Source organism: Scophthalmus maximus, chromosome 10 (assembly GCF_022379125.1).
Source record: "Scophthalmus maximus strain ysfricsl-2021 chromosome 10, ASM2237912v1, whole genome shotgun sequence".
NCBI classification, from domain to species: Eukaryota; Metazoa; Chordata; class Actinopteri; order Pleuronectiformes; family Scophthalmidae; genus Scophthalmus; species Scophthalmus maximus.
In genome coordinates, this window is record NC_061524.1 from 19,057,081 (window position 1) to 19,075,435 (window position 18,355).

General features: G+C 39.5%; 1 protein-coding gene across 3 annotated transcripts in view; it reads left to right on the top strand.

Moving 5' to 3' along the window:
• Window positions 1-18,355, top strand: part of cfap36 (cilia and flagella associated protein 36) — a 39,991-nt gene that overhangs the window by 15,311 nt on the left and 6,325 nt on the right. For all 3 annotated transcript variants that reach the window (XM_035605989.2, XM_035605990.1, XM_035605991.2), the window contains 3 exons: window positions 12,743-12,809; window positions 13,217-13,392; window positions 13,796-13,960. In XM_035605989.2, coding sequence (XP_035461882.1) covers window positions 12,743-12,809; window positions 13,217-13,392; window positions 13,796-13,960 — 408 coding nt within the window. The remainder of the gene's footprint in view (window positions 1-12,742; window positions 12,810-13,216; window positions 13,393-13,795; window positions 13,961-18,355) is intronic.

Here is an 18,355-nt window from a genome sequence, read left to right on the forward strand (position 1 = left end):
CGTGAAAGAATTTCTTGACCTTTGTAAATTGTCATCTTTGAGCCAATCTGAAGCTGCCACCTCGGGTTCTCCAATAACCAACCTGGAACTACGTAATACCATTAAAAAATATAATCTGGGAAATAATTGGATTAATTGGATTAAAATTTTATGTGTCTCCGTATGCCCCAATTTTCTCACAAATAGGAATATATCTCATAAAATTCTGACTTTACAGACGAAACAGACCATTGTTATTCGCTCTTGTCCTGGAACCCTTAGCTGAACGAATCTGCACCCACCCAATGGCGATGTCACCGAAAACGAATCAAATAAAATGTCCTTACACAAGGACAACATTTTACTCTTTATAAACAAACCTCAGACAAGCTTTTGGAACATCTTGGACCTAATTAGCGAAATTGGGTCCTTTTCTTGACATTGCACAAATTGGAATAAGAGCAAACTTATGCCTTAAGGGAGCAGGACTCCTCCTGGCTGGACCAATCTCCCTCCAAGATCCCAAAGGAGAGGTTTACATATTTAGGAATTGAGATTACTAGGAAGTTTTCTTTGTTGTATGATGGAAATTTGACCCCTTTGATCCTGAAATTAAAAAAGTTGGGGTTTTTTTGCCACAAATCTTTTTTATCACCAAGGTCTTTCGTCCCCAAGGATGCAATTAAACTGCCATTTATTTGGGACTACAAAAGCCACAGAATAAACACCTATGTCAGCACAAATCAGAGGGTGAACTGGGGCTACCAAATTTCTTGTTGTACTACTAGGTATCAAATTTAAGATTTTTTGATTTTGGTTATACTATGGACAAGATGTTCACTGATTGAACCTGGCTAGAGGACTGTGCGCCCTTCAACATTTCTGCGATGGCGCTATTTGCCAGTACCCATAAGTAAATCCACGTATAATAACAACCCCATAATCTATAACATGATTCACATATGGAAACGGGCCTCTGACTAAAAGTCAGGATTTTGATAACTTTTAGGTGTTTATATGACACACCAAATTTAAAGTAGGTTTTTTGAAAACTGTAGGAGGAGTTAGTTAAAATGTAATGTGTGAAAATGGCAAAATACGGGTCAAAATATAATTTCTAATCAAAAAGGCTGACTTTCTTTTGAGATTATGATAGGCCTCTGAAATGGAATAATTGATGGAGTGGATGCTGATTCAGGAAGACGAAAACAGTGAGGAGACTTCTGGTTCGCTACACAGATCAACAGGTTCACAATGTTCGGCGTCCCAAGATAGTCTGCCTGTTCCTGGTCTCTGTATTGTATTTAGATTAGGGTAATGTCGTCATATCCCCGCGACTATGACACCGCGGGTGAGACCTCAGTGGCTCAATGATTGTTTTGGCTTGCCATAGATAAGATGACCTTGCTTGCTGCCTGAGAAGACTCATCTTAAGAGTTTCTCAGGGGGGGAATAGACGAAAATTCCTCAACAGCCTCCATTAGACTTTTTTGGATGTTTGGACCATAGACTGCATATAAAGATGGACAGTGCATCTGTGACGTCACCCATAGGTTTCTGCAGGCCGGTTTTGAAGCCCAAAGTGGGCGGTTCAGCCGTCGCCATCTTGGCAGGGCCGACTCCTCCTTTACCGGGCTAATCCAAATATGGACAAAGAGTTGGGCCGAACAAGACCGATAGCTGAAACACACCCACCTACCTCGAAGCTAACCAGTTAGCTGAGGCTAAGGAGCTAGGCTTATAAGCTAGGCTAAGTGCTACTCCTCGATGCGAGCCGGCCCTGCGCCATGGCCCTGATGCTGCACCGGGTCGGTAATGACTGCAATAATGTGAGCTCCGGTAACAGTCATCCCAGCCAACGTTACATTTGGTAAGTAACACTGTAACTGTGCAACAAAATGTTACTGAAATTAAGTGGTGGTTTGAACCAATATATTTTAATTCTAATAAATTAAAACAAATAAACAGTAACTAAACAGAAGTTAAATGGGATGGTTAGTGTTCTTGGCATACAGTAAATTTTTTATTGACACTGGCTTGTAGTCTTAGTTATTATTGTTGTTGTTTTTTTAACCCTATTAGGGACATACACATACACCAAACAAGAAAGTAGAAAATCTATAATTCCTCACACTACTGCCGTAAACAGTGAACAGCACATATCAAGTTTTCACACTGACAGAAGTCTGCAGTAGTCTATCTTACCCGTACTACTATAGACATTCCTGTGCAAGATTATCACTTTGAATATGACTGTAAGACAGCACTTTTATAATTGTTACAAAATGTTTATTACTTTCAGCACATCGGTTGTTGTTGAGTTCACCTGTGATGCTCTCACTTGCTGCACAAAACAAACTAAATACCAGTCCTGGCTGTTTGACTTTAAAGTTATTATAAAGTCTGTCTTCAAAAAAAGGATTAGAGACTGTCATCTTTATTCTGAGAAGGAGCTCTTTAGTTCCATTTTATCCTACAGATGTAACATAAAAGTGTAGTCAACTTAAAAAAAGGGAGTTACCCTTTACAGTGGACTTTATATTTTTCATTATCTGAAGCATTTATCACACTCATTTATGAATTTAATCCTACAGTCACAACCTGGGGATGAGTTTGGTGTGCTGTTTGGCTGGTGGACTGTGGTGGAAAAGCCTTCTTCCACTCTGTTCCCACTCCCTGTGAAGAAGAGCAACAGCTGATGTGCCCATCCTCCACTGTTGTGACGACAACCCAAGGGAGATCAGTAGCATCAGGCTGGTCAACATGAAGACAACCTGCAGCAGACTCACCTCCAGCACCTCATGACTTCTCTCACCTGAGGGTTACCTGTAACTGCTACAGTTTGAAGTGTCACTGCTATTGAATTTGGCCTTTATGACACACTTTGTTAAGCCTAAACATGTCCCTGACTTTCATGGACAATGTTGAGTTTATTTTTATGTTCGTTATGGTTGAAATTTTTTTTTTCTATCTATAGCTACACTACATGGACTCTGCAGCTCTGGGCTTATTCTGAGCTCAGCTGTTACCGCTTGCACAGGCCTAGTCTGTATATGGTAAAATGGTAAATGGACTGTATTTATATAGCGCTTTTCTAGTCATATATACCACTCAAAGCACTTTACAGGAAAGTCATATTCACCCATTCATACACATTCATACAGCTCTGCTATTAACTTTTGGTTCTGGCTATTTTTGTCTTTAATACTGACTGAATATGTGAGATTTCAAATTCAAATCTGACTCTTAACTGACAAATAACTCATACAATACAGATAAAACATTAAGCATTAATAGGTTTGTGTGATTTAAATGTATTTTAAAATTTGAGTAACAGTACATGTAATGATAAGAACTGATTGTTTAATTTTTCTTCTTTACTCTTGGAGACCGAACATTGTCAGCACAGTGAAGTCCTTTGGACATGTCCTTCCCTAATAACAATGACAAGACACTAATCCAAAATAGTAAGACAAGTTTGTAAATAAATACGTTTGTGTGTTTATTTTCTGTAGACATTCAACTGCGTATTTGAATGTAGTTTTAGATTTTACAGTGTACTACCAAGACAGTGGATGTACAGTACAGGATGTATAGAATATGTTATTGTTATCAAAGCTTACGGGCACCGTAGAATCATGTTTTGTTCTCATGTTTCACTTGGGAAATATGTAACCATTAAGTTATTCACAATCCATATGTGGAGGAAAAGTGGAGTTCTCACTCTATGATAAAAAGTATTTGCGTTGGTAAAATCTTTATTTGGCCTTTTGCATTAGATCATTAAACTTTGCCGGTGTCAGTAAATTCACCAAAACAGTGACTGCACAGTCTAATTATCATATGTATTATGCCATATAATGTAATGTAATATTAATGTATTATGTTTGTTGTGCATTGATAGGAGCAGTTTTGACAATTAGCAAGTTATTAATAATTATCAAGGATAAATATTAATATTCATAAATGTATTACTGAAATCAGTAATCGGGGCACCACCCTGTGAACAGGGACTAATTATCTAAACCTGTGATCTCAGTCTCAAAAGGGTGTTCACCTGAAATAGCAATATTTATGATATTGATATTTCAGACTGAACAAGGGAAGTGGAAGTCGGTGAATTCAGGCACTGACTCTGTCAACAAGCCTTCGTCACAATATACATGAAAATAACACTAGGAAACTTCTCTTTTAGGTATAACAGAATTTATTAACAACAGTGAAATCAATTTACAACCAACAACACTTATGATAATAAACCTCTATTATATGCTAGCACTATACAAACACTGCGGGGTAACAGAAAAGAGGTAAAGATACACTTAACAGTAATACTTGCGGTGTAGCAGCAAAAAGGGACACGGTGGTCCTTAAATCACAACAACAATAAACACACTTGAAAATCGGACTAACATCTGCCCAGAGCTAAGATGCCTCTTACTGTGATTCCTGGGGAAGAGTTTGAGTGTAGAGAAAAGTCGTCCTCCTTGGGCGCGCGTGGCGGGTTGCGTCGCGGGCTGCGGTGAGAGACGATGGCCGGGACTGTGCGCACAGTCGTTAACGGCGGGGCTGTTGTCCGGGCGTCGGAGGAACAGCAGTCGACGATCGATGAGACACGAGGGGGTTCCCTTGTCTCAATTATGCAGGCATCGGTTGAAGAACGTGTCGCAGCGGGCTTCAACCGGTATACCGGGGTTCTTGTGTGTATTCTCGGTAATACTAATCGGATTTCAGCTCGGCCAGCGAGTGGAGATCCTTTAAGGCCAAATTTACCGTGCATGTGGTAACTTCTGCAAAGAAGTTACGGGTCCTTCTCTCTACAATGGTCCGACTACTTACAGTCTTCTCACGGTTCGAAAGTGCTGAATGAAAGTCCGTTCTTCGTTTATATGGGGCGCTGGTTGGCCTTAGAGGACCCCGCCCACCGGTGAGCTGGGGGTTTACGGTAGTCCTGCAGTAATGAAATGTAGTCTTTGCCTCTGATTTCGGACAATTTTCTGTGCTTTGTCAGAGAAGAGGCTTTCTCTTGTCAGAGTCTGTATGGTGAGGCGCAACATGTTCAATACTCCATCAGTTAAATATTTTTGCTTGATTCTTTGTGAGATATGAAAACGGGTCTGTACTAGGAGTCAGTGCTGAAGTGATGAGTTAGTGTTCAGTTCTGCCTCATGTTGAGCTTCCACTGGTCCTGTCTGTCTGGATCACCTGGAGGAAAACTTAACACAAACAAATAGATTCACCTCCTTAACAGATTTCAGTACTTCAGAATTCGACTACTACATCGTTACAGGCGATCACAATAAGTCTTTTTCTGCATTGTAATAATCTATCGCGTCGGTTTTAGTAAAAAATATTAATCAAACTTCTCAGAGTTCTTCTGTTGCATTATAAGTTACCGCACAGGCGCAATAAAAAACTCCATCACAACTAAGAACCCACTGCATCCTCTATGTTAACGTTATCTTCTGAAACAATGCTGATATGCGACATAACACTTAAGTTACAAACAGCTTAATGTAGCTTGACAGTTAGCATTAATGTTACGTTAACATTACATTGCTCGTATTGCAAATTTAACGTGGTGGACCATATTTTCAAACCATACGCAGACAACTTTTTACTGGCTCTTGTCAGTGTTGTGTTGTTCCTGCTAGCCTCATCAACAGAGCTGGGAGTCTTGCTTGAAGGCTAACCCCAGGATAGGTGGCTAATTAGCGCTTTAGCGAGCTAAGCTAACAAGCCAGGTAGCGAGTGCAGACACCGATACCTACCCAAGGCTCGACTCCGTGTTACCCCTGAGAACTGGTTAGCATTTTAACAATAAAGGAACATCTGCACCAGTATGATTAGAAAAGCAAAATCAAATTACTATCAATCAGCTCTCTCTAATTGTGATTCATCAGATAAATTCTGGAAAATCATTGCAACATTCAAAAATTCTACTCGTTCTTGTCTTCCCCCTCATATCACCCATCAATCTTCTCACACCATTGATAAATCTGTCATGACTGAAACATTTAATCAACATTTCCTCTCCTCTGGTTCTCTGTTCAACAAATCTACCATTAATCCCCCTTTTGTCCTGCAGAGGGTGAACAAAACCAATCAACCGTGTCAGATTTAAAATTTTTCTTTTAACCTGGTCAGTACTACAGATATTTATAATACTATTCATAAAATCAAATTATGCAAATACATTGGTGCGGATGATCTCGATACATATCTCCTTCAAATAAGTTCCCCATTAATTTGTCATCATTTAGCCCATATTTTCAACCAAACATTCAGAACTGGCATTATTTCCTCTCCATGGAAATCTGCATTTGTAGTCCCTTTCCACAAAAATGGTGATGTCTCTGATCTTAACAACTACCGTCCAATATCCAAAATTCCATTTACAGCCAAAATTCTAGAATCTTTGGTCAATTCTCAATTACGCAACTTCATTAGCTCCCAGAACATCTTCAGCCGCAGCAGTTTGGATTTCGCCCCAGTCAAAGTATAATTACAGCCACAGCCTCAGGAATTAACAACATAGTCACATTTCTTGATAATAAACAATATCGTGCAGCTTTATTTATTGATCTCTCCAAAGCATTTGATACAGTTGATCATGACATCCTTCTTCACAAATTGCAGTCCTCAGGTTTAGATGAAAACACAATAAAATGGTTCCTTACCTCTCAGGAAGAACCCTAAATGTTTTGGCTGAAGGTAACCAGTCAAGTAAACTTGTCATCAAAAACGGGGTGCCACATGGGTCGACCATTGCTTTTTACCTCATATATAAATAACATGATTCTACCCAACCAACACTTACATGTTCATTTCTTCGCAGACGATAACATTTTATACGCATCTGGTCACAATCCCACTCAAGCCATCACACATCTGCAATCAGCCACTGATAGGTTCCAGTCAGCCCAGTAGTTTTAAATACTGAAAAAACTAAGTTCAATGGTTTTCTCCTCATCCACTACAGACCTATATTAACCATCAATTAAAGCATTAAATGGCACAAATATTTCATTAGTTGAATATTACCAATACTATAAATTGGAATTTGGCATGATAGCAAACTTTTATTCAAAACCTACATTCATTATCTGGCTCAGAATTTAAAAATCTAAATTGTTTTTCTATATAGAATTAAAGGTTGTCTCTCCCAATCAAGTCGCAAAACAATTGTACAATCAACATTCCTGTCTCTTCTGGATTATGGAGATATTCTTTACTGTCACGCTTCACAAACAACTCTGCATCAGTTAAATACCGTTTACCACAGCACACTTAGGTTTAAAACTAATGACAAATTCCACCCCCACCATTGTTCTCTCTATCACAGTGTTGGTTGGACATCACTATAATCAAGAAGAAATATTCACATCATGTTATTTATATATAAATCTTTACTGTTACAACTGCCAGATTTTCTTACATCACTCATTTCTGTTAAAACCAGTAACTACAGCACAAGATCCATGAACTATTCCACTTTGGATATTCCCCGCATTCACACTAATCTTGGAAAAACAGGTTTTTACTATTATCCAGCTTTTAAATGGAATTAATTACAAACCCACTTCAAACTGAACAGTCTCATTTCACTTGGAGAATTCAAACAGTTATTATTAGAACACTTCACTGAATCTTGCAACTGCCTTTAGTTTTCCATTCTTGTCTGTTGTCTACTCTTGCTGTCTGTAATTTGTGTTTTCTTTTGTTGCTGTAAATGTAAAATTGTTCTCAGGCCTCTCTCGAAAAAGAGATTTTTAATCTCAATGAGTTTGCCTGATTACATAAAGATTAAATAAATAAATAAAAATACTGCAAACAAATAAATAGAACAATACAATCATTTTACTTACCGAAAAAATGTTACCTACGATCACAGTCCCTGTACTCTCTTAGGTGAAGGTTTGAGGTTGCCATACATCTCGACAAGCTCATCATGGTTAAGGGAGATATTTGGTTGTATCACCTCCCTCCAACAATCTATCACATACATCGGCTTTTGTATAAGCTCTTTGTGTGCAATCTCCAGCAGGATCTCTCTGAGCGTCTCAGCTGTAAATCTCGTTCGACATTCATAGTTGTCAAGGATGTCCAGTAGTTCATCAGTATCAACAGTTGAAAAATCATTAAGAGCCTTTTGGAGGATGGCATGATCATGGCTACTCACAAACTGCATGAAAGTTTCAAGTAGGTCACTGCACACTTCTCCATTCAAGATCTCCTCCACAAGAGGGAGAGCCAGCTTGATTGGTAGGTACTGACATGTTCGATAACCTCTAAGAAGAATCCTGCCAATGGCCTTCCAAGTGTCACTGTTGAAGTCATGCCTGATGAAAGGGACTTGTAGGCACTTGTTGTTCCTACTGTACAGCGATCATAAAATTCTTTCAAGAAAGAACTATACACATCTCTCATAGCACCTGAGCCAGTCCCATTTTCCTCTGTATTATCAGGAAGTAGTCGTTTTATAATCAAGGGTTGTGTCAGCACTGCTAGATCCAAGAATCCATTGATCATTTCATTCAGGCAGTTGCCATGGTGTATGGTCACTATCTTGGGAGATCTTGACGTGGAGAGTGGCTGTTGTGTAGTGGACGCTTCAGATGTAGAGGGTGGCGAATCACTGGACGCACCAGACGTAGAGGGTGGTGGGGAATCACTGGACGCACCAGACGTACAGGGTGGCAAATCACTGGAAGCACATGGTGAGGATGGTGGCTGTTGTTGGAGCATGCCCTCAAAATCATATGGCTCTGTGTCATTTTCGTCATCTGTGTGTTCACTGCTGCCAAATGTAACTTCATAGTCAGATACATCAGATGTGAGGTCAATTTTTGGAATATTGGACGCATCATCTTGCTCATCTAGCAGGATATTGTCCTCTTTCTGAAAATCATCAGCAATCTCTCGACCAGCATCATCCTCACTCTCTTGCTTTACTTGTCCATTCTCACTGTGCAGCCACTCTATTTCAATTTTGCAATGACTTGCTCTCCCTCTCTTCTTTGCAGGGGTTGGTGAATTTATGTTTGGCACTTGATCTTTTATTTTATCTGCATCAGCTTCCTTTCTCAACTGGAGCTTTGCCCAAAGCTTTTCAAAAAGGCCCATCTTTTGTTTCTGAAGTGGTGTTTGATTTTTGCAGAAGTTCATCAATGCCAGTCGATCCCCATATGAGGAAAAGTATTTTGCCAGATCCCCGTCTTCCATAAGTGGGATGACATCTTTGTCAATCTGTTGAATGAGCGCAACAAGTTTAATACATTTTTGTCTTCCTTTAAAGATTACATAAATAACTCACTGAAACACAGTTTTTACAGAATACATATTAAGGTTAGCTCGGGCCAGCTCTAGACTAGTGAGTGAGTGAGTGAGAAATAGGATGTATCTACTCTTGGCTTATGTTACAGTAGTTATTATATCCCCAAACGACAGTGTTCGCTTGACATACATACTCTAATAAAGGATGATAACGCATTAAAAGAAAAACTTTGAAAGGTCGCTGAACTAGATTGGACTATTATTATTTCTTGTCCTGCATACTGACCAATACGCTAGGGATGGGCGATATGGCCTAAAATCCATATCACGATATACATTGCAGCCTCTTGCGTTAACGATATATATCACGATATGTAAATTATAATAGAACCATTTCATAGACCCTAAGGACAGCCAAACTGCTAAATGTTTTTGAAAAAAAAGGAAGAAAGAAACATAATATGTAGTTTTGAGAACATTTATTGTGCAAAAACAGCAAACATACAACATAATGTTGCAGATAAATAAAAATTCAAGAACAAGAAAAAATTCAACAAATGAAAAATTCAAGTTAGAATTAGCTGCAGAGACTTTAACAGAGAAAAAGTGTCAAGTATAAGGTTTCTTTCCTTTAGTGCAAACCATTCTAAAAGGCACTTAACAGACACTGTACTGAAAATACTTGCAACGGCCTCAGTATTAGGTAAAGAAATATATACTTTAAATAAAAACATATTTCAAACAAACATTCTTACCTGCAGCCTAATAGGTAAAGAAATATATACTTTAAATAAAAACATATTTCAAACAAACATTCTTACCTGCAGCCTAATGTAACAGATTTTTGTTTTAAACATACAAACAATACTTCCAGTATTTTAAATAAAGAAAATTATTACAAGTGTAGTCCACATATACTTCAAATGAAAACATAAAAGTGCAAAATGAAAGCAAAATAAATTTTTTGAATAAAGAAAATACTTCCAGAATAAAAGTTTCTTTACAGTAGTGCACATGAACAGTAAAAAGTGCAAAACGGAAAAGGGACCATGTCCTTACACAAGTAAACAGTAATGGCCCTGGTATTTTCAATCCATCGCGGGCTCTTCCTATTGTAAGGATTACGTTTTGCAAATGACTGTTGGATGGAGGACTGGATAGGTTCCTGTTTTTTCTGTTGTGCGTTCTTCCAACTGGAGCTTGGGGTTGGCTGCATTGCCTGGCACTGCTGGTATTCAGTGACATGTTTTGTTTTGAGGTGGTAGAATAGATTAGTTATGTTACTGCTCTTAGTCAGAGCTGTTGCCCCACACACTTTACAGAGTATAGTTTGCTGCTGCTTATCGGACAGCTTAAATCCGAACCAAGTCCAAGTGGTGGAAGTTGCACCGGTCTTTTTCACCAGCTCCTCCGTTTCGCTTTCAGCCATGTTTACTGATGCATTGCAGCCGGTTGCACCTCGTGGCTCTAAATCTCACAGTCGTGGGTAGATTGCGTCATCAATATGTATTATCGAGAGAAAGCGATAGAATTAAAACCTCTATCGCAGGCTATGTTTTATCGTTTATATCGAATATCATTTATATCGTCCATTACTACAATGCGCTATAGTGGTGAGTCCATCCTTTGAACCAAACACTTATCTATCACATACTAGTACCTTTTCCTCCTCCAGACAGCTGATCACTTCTTCAGGGACTCTGCGTTCACGTAGGAAATCAGAGACTGTGATGACTCTACATATGGACAGTGCTGTGAAGAACATAATACAATGATGAATACCCAAATATTTGTAACTGTTGCATTGTGTCCAGTTTGCACAATATCACGTATGATGTAATAACATTGCATGCCACTGCCAGGGACAAACCTACCTATCCCTTCTTAAAGGACGGGTTCACTATTTTTTTTTAACCCAGACCCTTAAACATTGTCTGGCAGGAAGTCGTTGACCACTAGTGCAGGCCATAATTACACTATTAGCTTTATTATTGAGAAACATTGCACTGTGCCAAATTGATTATGTCCTTTTCCAAATCAGGAAGCTCCCAGTATAATCAGATGTGCTTTCATATGTTCTTCTGAGGAAATCAGGTCACAAACCGTTCATCATATCAAATGTTAAATTTAGTTTTGTTAACAAGTTATGCGTAACTGGGCAATTTGGATAGCACAAAGCATATGAAACTCATTAAAATGTTACGTGGACAGTTTGCAACATTTTCCTCAGTAGAACATACTGTATGAAGACACATCAGATTATACTGTGAGTTTTATGTTTTGGAAAATGACATGTATCAGGCTTTTGAAGGCTAAAACACTTGCCCCATTAAAGCCTACTATTGAGGAGATGCACACAGTGTGCTACGTTTCTCAATTTCAGCCTGTATTAGTCAACACTCATGCCAAACAGTGTTTAAATAGGGTTAAATAAGCCTGGGTTCAAAATCCTGATCCTCAGCACCACCAAGTTAATTTGCATTGATTAAAAATGATGATACTGATCAAATTGTATGGATTTATTCCATCATTATTCCAACAGTACAACACTACAATGAAATTGCAATGAACCTAGCAGGTTGGGCTACTGCTGTAAAATATTGAAACTCGTTTGTATAGTTAATCTGTAGGCTAGTATGCTTATTATGAATCCTATCCACAACAATTCACTTTACCCTTGGACCCGGCCGCTGTAACGTTTTATGATATAGTGACGTTACACAGCCGGGCCCTGGGAACCAGAAACCTAGGAGCCAGAGATAACGTTTCTGATAACGCCGCTGCTTGCATTTACTTAGCTGAGAGAAGTTTACTGTTAACGTTATCTAGAGCTTTGCTAAAAACAAACAAAACAATTGTTAGCTTTAGCTACTGTCTATGTCTTGGAGTTTAGCTAAATGTTAACATTAACGTTACTTGACTCATATGATTGCGACGACGCAAACAAAGGTTAACGTTATCTAGCTAGCGTAGGACACGCGAGCGGATTATTTTGATGTTCGTTCAATGCAATATAACCTTCCAACTTCATTAATTTCACTATAGGTAAACGTACCTGATGCAGCCATGTTCCATACCGTTGCACCTCCTCACTAACGTGTACGTGTGGCCTTCCCTGCTTACCGGCCGGCGCCTGTGGTGTGTTGAGGTTGCTTGACAAAAACAAAACACAATTTTTCAGATTTTCGGATTTATTCTCTCGTAAATCTGAAACCTTTTTCTCGTAGATTTGCTACTTTAAATCTCATAAATCTGCGACTTTATTTTCTCGTAGATTTGCCACTTTAATCTCATAAATCTGCGCCTTTTTTCTCGAAATACTACCCCCCTCCCCCGGGTCCGTCATTTTTTTTTTTTCTTCATACTTGACCCTAAAACGGCGTCGTAGCTAGAGGACCGTGAGGGAAATTTCGCAAATTTTTACAAAACGTGTATTGCTTTAGAATCGCCTTCTACCCCGTTAATGCCTTTGGGTTCTTCTGTCCAGGTCAACGAAAGCCCTGTCAGAACATTGGAGAGGAAGACGGCTGTCCCCGGAGGTGGATATGAGAAAGGTGCACCTCAGAGCAGATACTCATCTAAATCAAATCAAATGTATTTATCGACCACCTTTAAAAACAACAATAGTTGACCAAAGTGCTATACATTAAAGTATCCCAAAACCCAAGAAAAAAAACAACACAAGCTCTACACGATTAAACACAAGGACCAGTTTTACAGACAAAAGTCAGAGGACAACAATCGTTAAACTGAACTCATACCAGGTAGCTCAGAAAAGGAGTGAACTCTTCATTGCCATCTCTGAACTCTAATCTAATCTATATTTCAAAACCTCGTCAGTCTCTGAAGGAAAGTGTGGGTTACAGGCAATGTATAAAGTGAAGATTAAAATACTGTTAACTGTAAACTTAAAACATTTTTTTTTATAGTATTGTCATTAACTGACAACATTTGTGTTAAGATTGTGGCAGTTCCAGTGAGTCCAGAGTCCTTCCAGCAGTGAGAGCTCCAGTAAAGTCCAGCGAGCCCTCCATCAGTAGCGGTCCTCATACGAAGGAGCAGAGCAGCATCCAGACTGCAGTCGAGACGTGGCTGGAGGAGGCACACAGGGAAGCAGGCTTCTCTAAGCCATTTACTGTGAGTCTGTGAGCCTGCTGCATACACTTCATCATATGTGAGATGCAGTTTGCTGCATGTCATGTACTCTGCTGAGTGTCATTCACACATTAAACATGGCTGTCCCGGGACTAAATGATGGAACCAGTTAAATTATTTTCCAACACAATAAATACATAGAAGCAGCAGACATGTCCCTCTTTACTTTAGCTGCTTTTAGACTTGCACTGAAGTATGGAAATTTTCCTGAACTTCTCAGGAGGGCCTGTATGTGAGAACGCAAATGTTGCTTCAGACATTGTCTGGAACTTTTCCTGCCAGCCCCCTAGAAAAAATTCCAGAGCATGTCAGAGTAAGCCCATGTGAGTATACCACAGTAAAAACACTCTCCTCCTGTTTTACCCTTGCCTCCTCTTCCCTGTAGGAGTTGTCAGTATCACAGCAGGAGCAGCTCCAGCAGAGGGCAGTGTATCTTCGTCAGCAGCGAGACAAGCTGCTCGCACTGAAGAAAGAACAGCAGAAATCCAAGCAGACAACCACATCAGAGGAGGAACCCACTAGCCAAACACCAGCACCTACCACCACCCCGGTAAATACTGCCTGTTCCTGCCCTCCCTCTATTATCTCCTAATGTAGGACACTTGGCAGATTGAATACCTGTTGAAACAGGGACCTGGAAATAATGTCTGAGGTTGAAGGACAAATAGTGAGCAGATAATGACTTTGAATGCAATTTTTTTATAATAAGGCCTCATTACAATGCACTTGAGGTTAGACATAATTAGGGCCTGAGAGCTGACAGCCTGGAGGCTGGCAAAGGGCGAAATGTCTTCCGATTTGGATGAAACCTTATTCAATATTCAGCCCATGGGGAAATGTATGTCTTTTAAGGTTTTTGTGAGTGGGCAGGGCAAAATCCCAGCTGCCAATGAAAGCACCGCCAAATGTCAGTCTTGGAATTGCGCTTATCCCACAAGTACGGCAGATGTATCATGTCTAGACATTAAAATAGCCTCTTGGAGCCACACCCTATAACCAACATGAAGGCGGACATTTTTTTCAAATGATCTTTTTGGCATTTTTTGCCATTTCACACGTCTCATTTAACGAACCCCTCCTACTGATTTTACGTGAGCAACTTCAAATTTGGTGTCATCTTAAGACCTATAGGATGAAAATTTGCTAAAGGCATGAGTTTTCGCTAGAGTATGTGGCCATGACGGTGCAATCAAAGGTACACCCAGGCATGATAACTGTCCTGCCATCAACACATGTCAGTATTGCCTGAATGCCATAGTACCACTTGCTGGGCACAGGAAGTGACATGTTGTATACTTTTCAATTCAATTCAATTTTATGTATATAGCGCCACATCACAACATACATTGTCTCAAGGCACTTTACATAGTAAGGTCGAGACCTCACAATATCACAGAGAAAACCCAACAGTTCCCACAATGAGGAAAACACTCCCTTTTAACGAGAAGAAATCTCTAGCAGAACCAGGCTCAGTTGTGGGCTGCAATCTGCCGCGACCGGTTGGGTTGAGAGGAGTCACCCCAAACAAGCTTGTTCTGGTAGGGCATTGCTGGTTGACCAGATCAAGCTCAAAATTGCTCAGAAAAGCTACAACATTTTGATGATGTGATGTAGAGAATCTGCTGCGAACTTCGTTACAATTACTGTCACACCTCAACCATATGTAGTCATATCTTGACCAAGTTTCTACAAAAAAAGCCTCTTGCAGCCATTACCTCTGACTAACAGGAAGTCGGCTATTTGAATTTAGTGTGCAAATTAGTTTTTTTTATGGCTAATTGAAGGGCTCATACCTTAACGTATGCACGTGAAACTTGGCCAACTTATAGAAAAGACCTTACTGATTAAACGATACTCGTTTTAGTTTAAGTCGAAAGGCATGGCTGTTGCAACTCGGGGTGGTAGAAATAATCAATTCTTAGATGCATTGTGATTCTCTTTTGAACGATTGTCTCGATGCAGAAAAATTAATAATAGGAATGTTACAACTCAATTTTCAAAATTAAGACGCAACTTAACATCGCCGAGCTTCAGACTGTATGGCCGACGGCTGCAAGCAAGGCACGTAACGTACTTCCCTCAGACGTTCGCTACATTCCTTGCGGCTGAACCTCACGGATGTATGGAACGTGCTTCCGGGTCATAATTTGTCGACTTTATATTTACTTTAATTTTTCAACTTTATTTTCGTGTTTACATTGTAAGCTACATGTTAGCAAAGCTAAACAAGAGCAACTGACCAAAATGATTTGACCGTCAACCGCTGCATGAAAAGCTAGCGTATGGAAGCATTTTGTCTTGTTTCCTCCTATTTTCAAGTTGGCCAAGAGATACGCAAGCATACCATGCAACAGTGTCTCTGCAGAAAGAGTCTTTTCTACTGCGCAGCGGAGGTGCAAGTAGACTCCCCCTGCTCTTACACAGCATACACCAGCTAAGCACCTTTGTTATGTTGCACTTCGATCATGATTTAATTGTGCCCTGTTTTTGTTTTGTTTTTTGTTTATTGTTTTACCACATATTCCACAGAAAGCATTATTTTTGTATGCGAGCTGGTACAAACTTCTATATGGTTTTTTTAATTAAAGCTGTTTTGATTTTCATATAGGCTAAAACTAAATGTAGGTTTGTATTTTTTGTCTCAGGGATTCTATGCTCATTGCCCATAGCAGGAGGTTTTGTCGGGAGAGAAGTCTTTATTTATTTGTGGATGAGAACAGCTTTTAATGTTTTCAAGTTTAGTTGAAGCCTTTTTTCTTTTTTTTTACTACAAGAATGCTGGAACATACGGAGGAGTATGAGGGCCAGGCATAAGAAGAAGAAAATTAGGGGGAAGATTTTTTTTTGAATGAGGAGGAAGATTTTTTTAATTTATTTAACATTTCGAGAATAAAGTTGAAATGTCGAGAATACAGTAGAAATGTCATGGACATAAGCTGACATTCATGTACAAACACTTGTTGTCCCGAATCGTTTTTTTCCAGATTCAGCTGTCAATAATAATATCGCAACTTTAAAACTTGGTTAGCAGCTAGCGTTAGCGAGCAAACTGGCTAGCTCAACATCCGGTTGTTTGGAGCTACGGAGAAGTGCTTCCGGGTCATCATTTTTCGACTTTATATTTACTTTAATATTTCTACTTTATTCTAGTGTTTTGACTTTATTCTCGATATAGTATTTCAACTTTTTTCTCGACATTTCAACTTTATTCCCGACATTTCGACTTTATTCTCGACATTTCGACTTTATTCTCGAAATGTAAAAAATAAATAAATAAATAACCCTAATTTTTTTTTGTCTTTTGACTGGCCCTAATACTCTTCCATAGCGACAGGCAAACCTTTGTTGCTGTTGTTTTTTTTTGCCGGGAAATATATTGGCAAATATAACATTCCATTTGACATATCTCTTCCGTTGATTATTATTAATAATGTATTTGTTTATTTTCATCAAAACAAAATGATTTAAAAAAATCTGTTATATAAATTAGTGCTGTCAAAATTTGACGCAATTAATGCAGCTGCTTTTTGTTTACTTCCTGTGGCGGCTGTCCCACAAAACCATTAGCCATTAGCCATCCTGGATGGATACGGACAAGGAAGGAGTTTAATGCCTCGGGTACACTACACAATTTTCAAAGTCGTATGACCGCTGTACTGTTTATACTACACAACGTACTGTCTAGTAATCATGAGGGATTGCAGGATACTCTTATGTTGACAGGTCAGAAGCAGGATGTAGTTTGAGTGGACGCTCTCTGAGTTGTGCGGAGAAAAATAACTTGAAGTATTAATATGTGGTAATATTAAAGGGACTGGAGGTTACGCTCATCATCTGTTGCAGTGAAAACGCACAACATGGAAGAAAAAAGCCCTGCATATAGTCTGCGTGTTGATTTTTTCAGAAACACGGAAAAGGCAGAGAATATGGGTAAGGAGTGTTGTTGTGCTACAGTTCCTCCCCCTGGTTTCCAGGTTGACACACTCACTTCACAGCTCACACAGGAGTTTGGTTCCCCAACTTGTTCAGATATTTAGCCTGCTAGATATCTGGACACGTCGGCGAGGCCTCGTGAGTCATTTTGGCCTTGATGGTTTTATTCGAAATCTGTAGTTCACAGGACAGAATCTGTGCTCAAAGTTAGAAAGATACTATTAAACAATAGTATTTGAATTTAAATACTTCCTTTCTGTAGTTTCTAAACTAATTCGATAATTTTACATTTAAATATCCATTATTACAAACTTCAGTCTGAAGAAGAAAAAAAGCAATTTGTTGCGATTACTCACAGCAAATTGTGCAATTAGTTAGTTACTTTTATTTAATCGATTGACAGCACTAATATATATATATAACTCGGGATGCATCGATAATCGTTTCACGGTTGAATCGTAGCCCTCTGAATCGAAATCGAATCGTGAGGTGCCTAAAGATTTCCCCCCCTAGTTGGAACGATGAGTTAGTTTTGAAGGGGTTAGGGATGCTTCAACACGCACGAAACTTGGCTCATCATGTCAGGACCTACAAAAATGCCTCTGGTAGCCAATACCTCTGACCAACAGTAATTCGGCGATTTTGAATGTAGTGTGTGAGTCCTGCACGGGGCTCTTCCCCGCCCCCGTGGATCCAACAAAGCCTCCTCTCTCCCCCAAGCCGATCTGTGCAGCGTCATTGGGGACCCACGAGTCTCTCTCCCCCGCCAGGCCTAGCAAATTATTCTACGACTCAGGGCTTTTGGTCTAGTGGTTAGTGCATCAGTCTCCCATACTTGAGGCTGCAGGTTTGCAGCCCGGCCAGAGCAGAAGAATCCCAACAGCAACAAAATGAGAATTTAAAGCTGCAAGCAGCAATAATCGGGCTCTTGCACATACAAGAATGCTGGGGTGTGTCGCAGATATCCCTTCCGTGAGTGCACTATGTGGTGCTAGAGAATGCCCAGTAATAC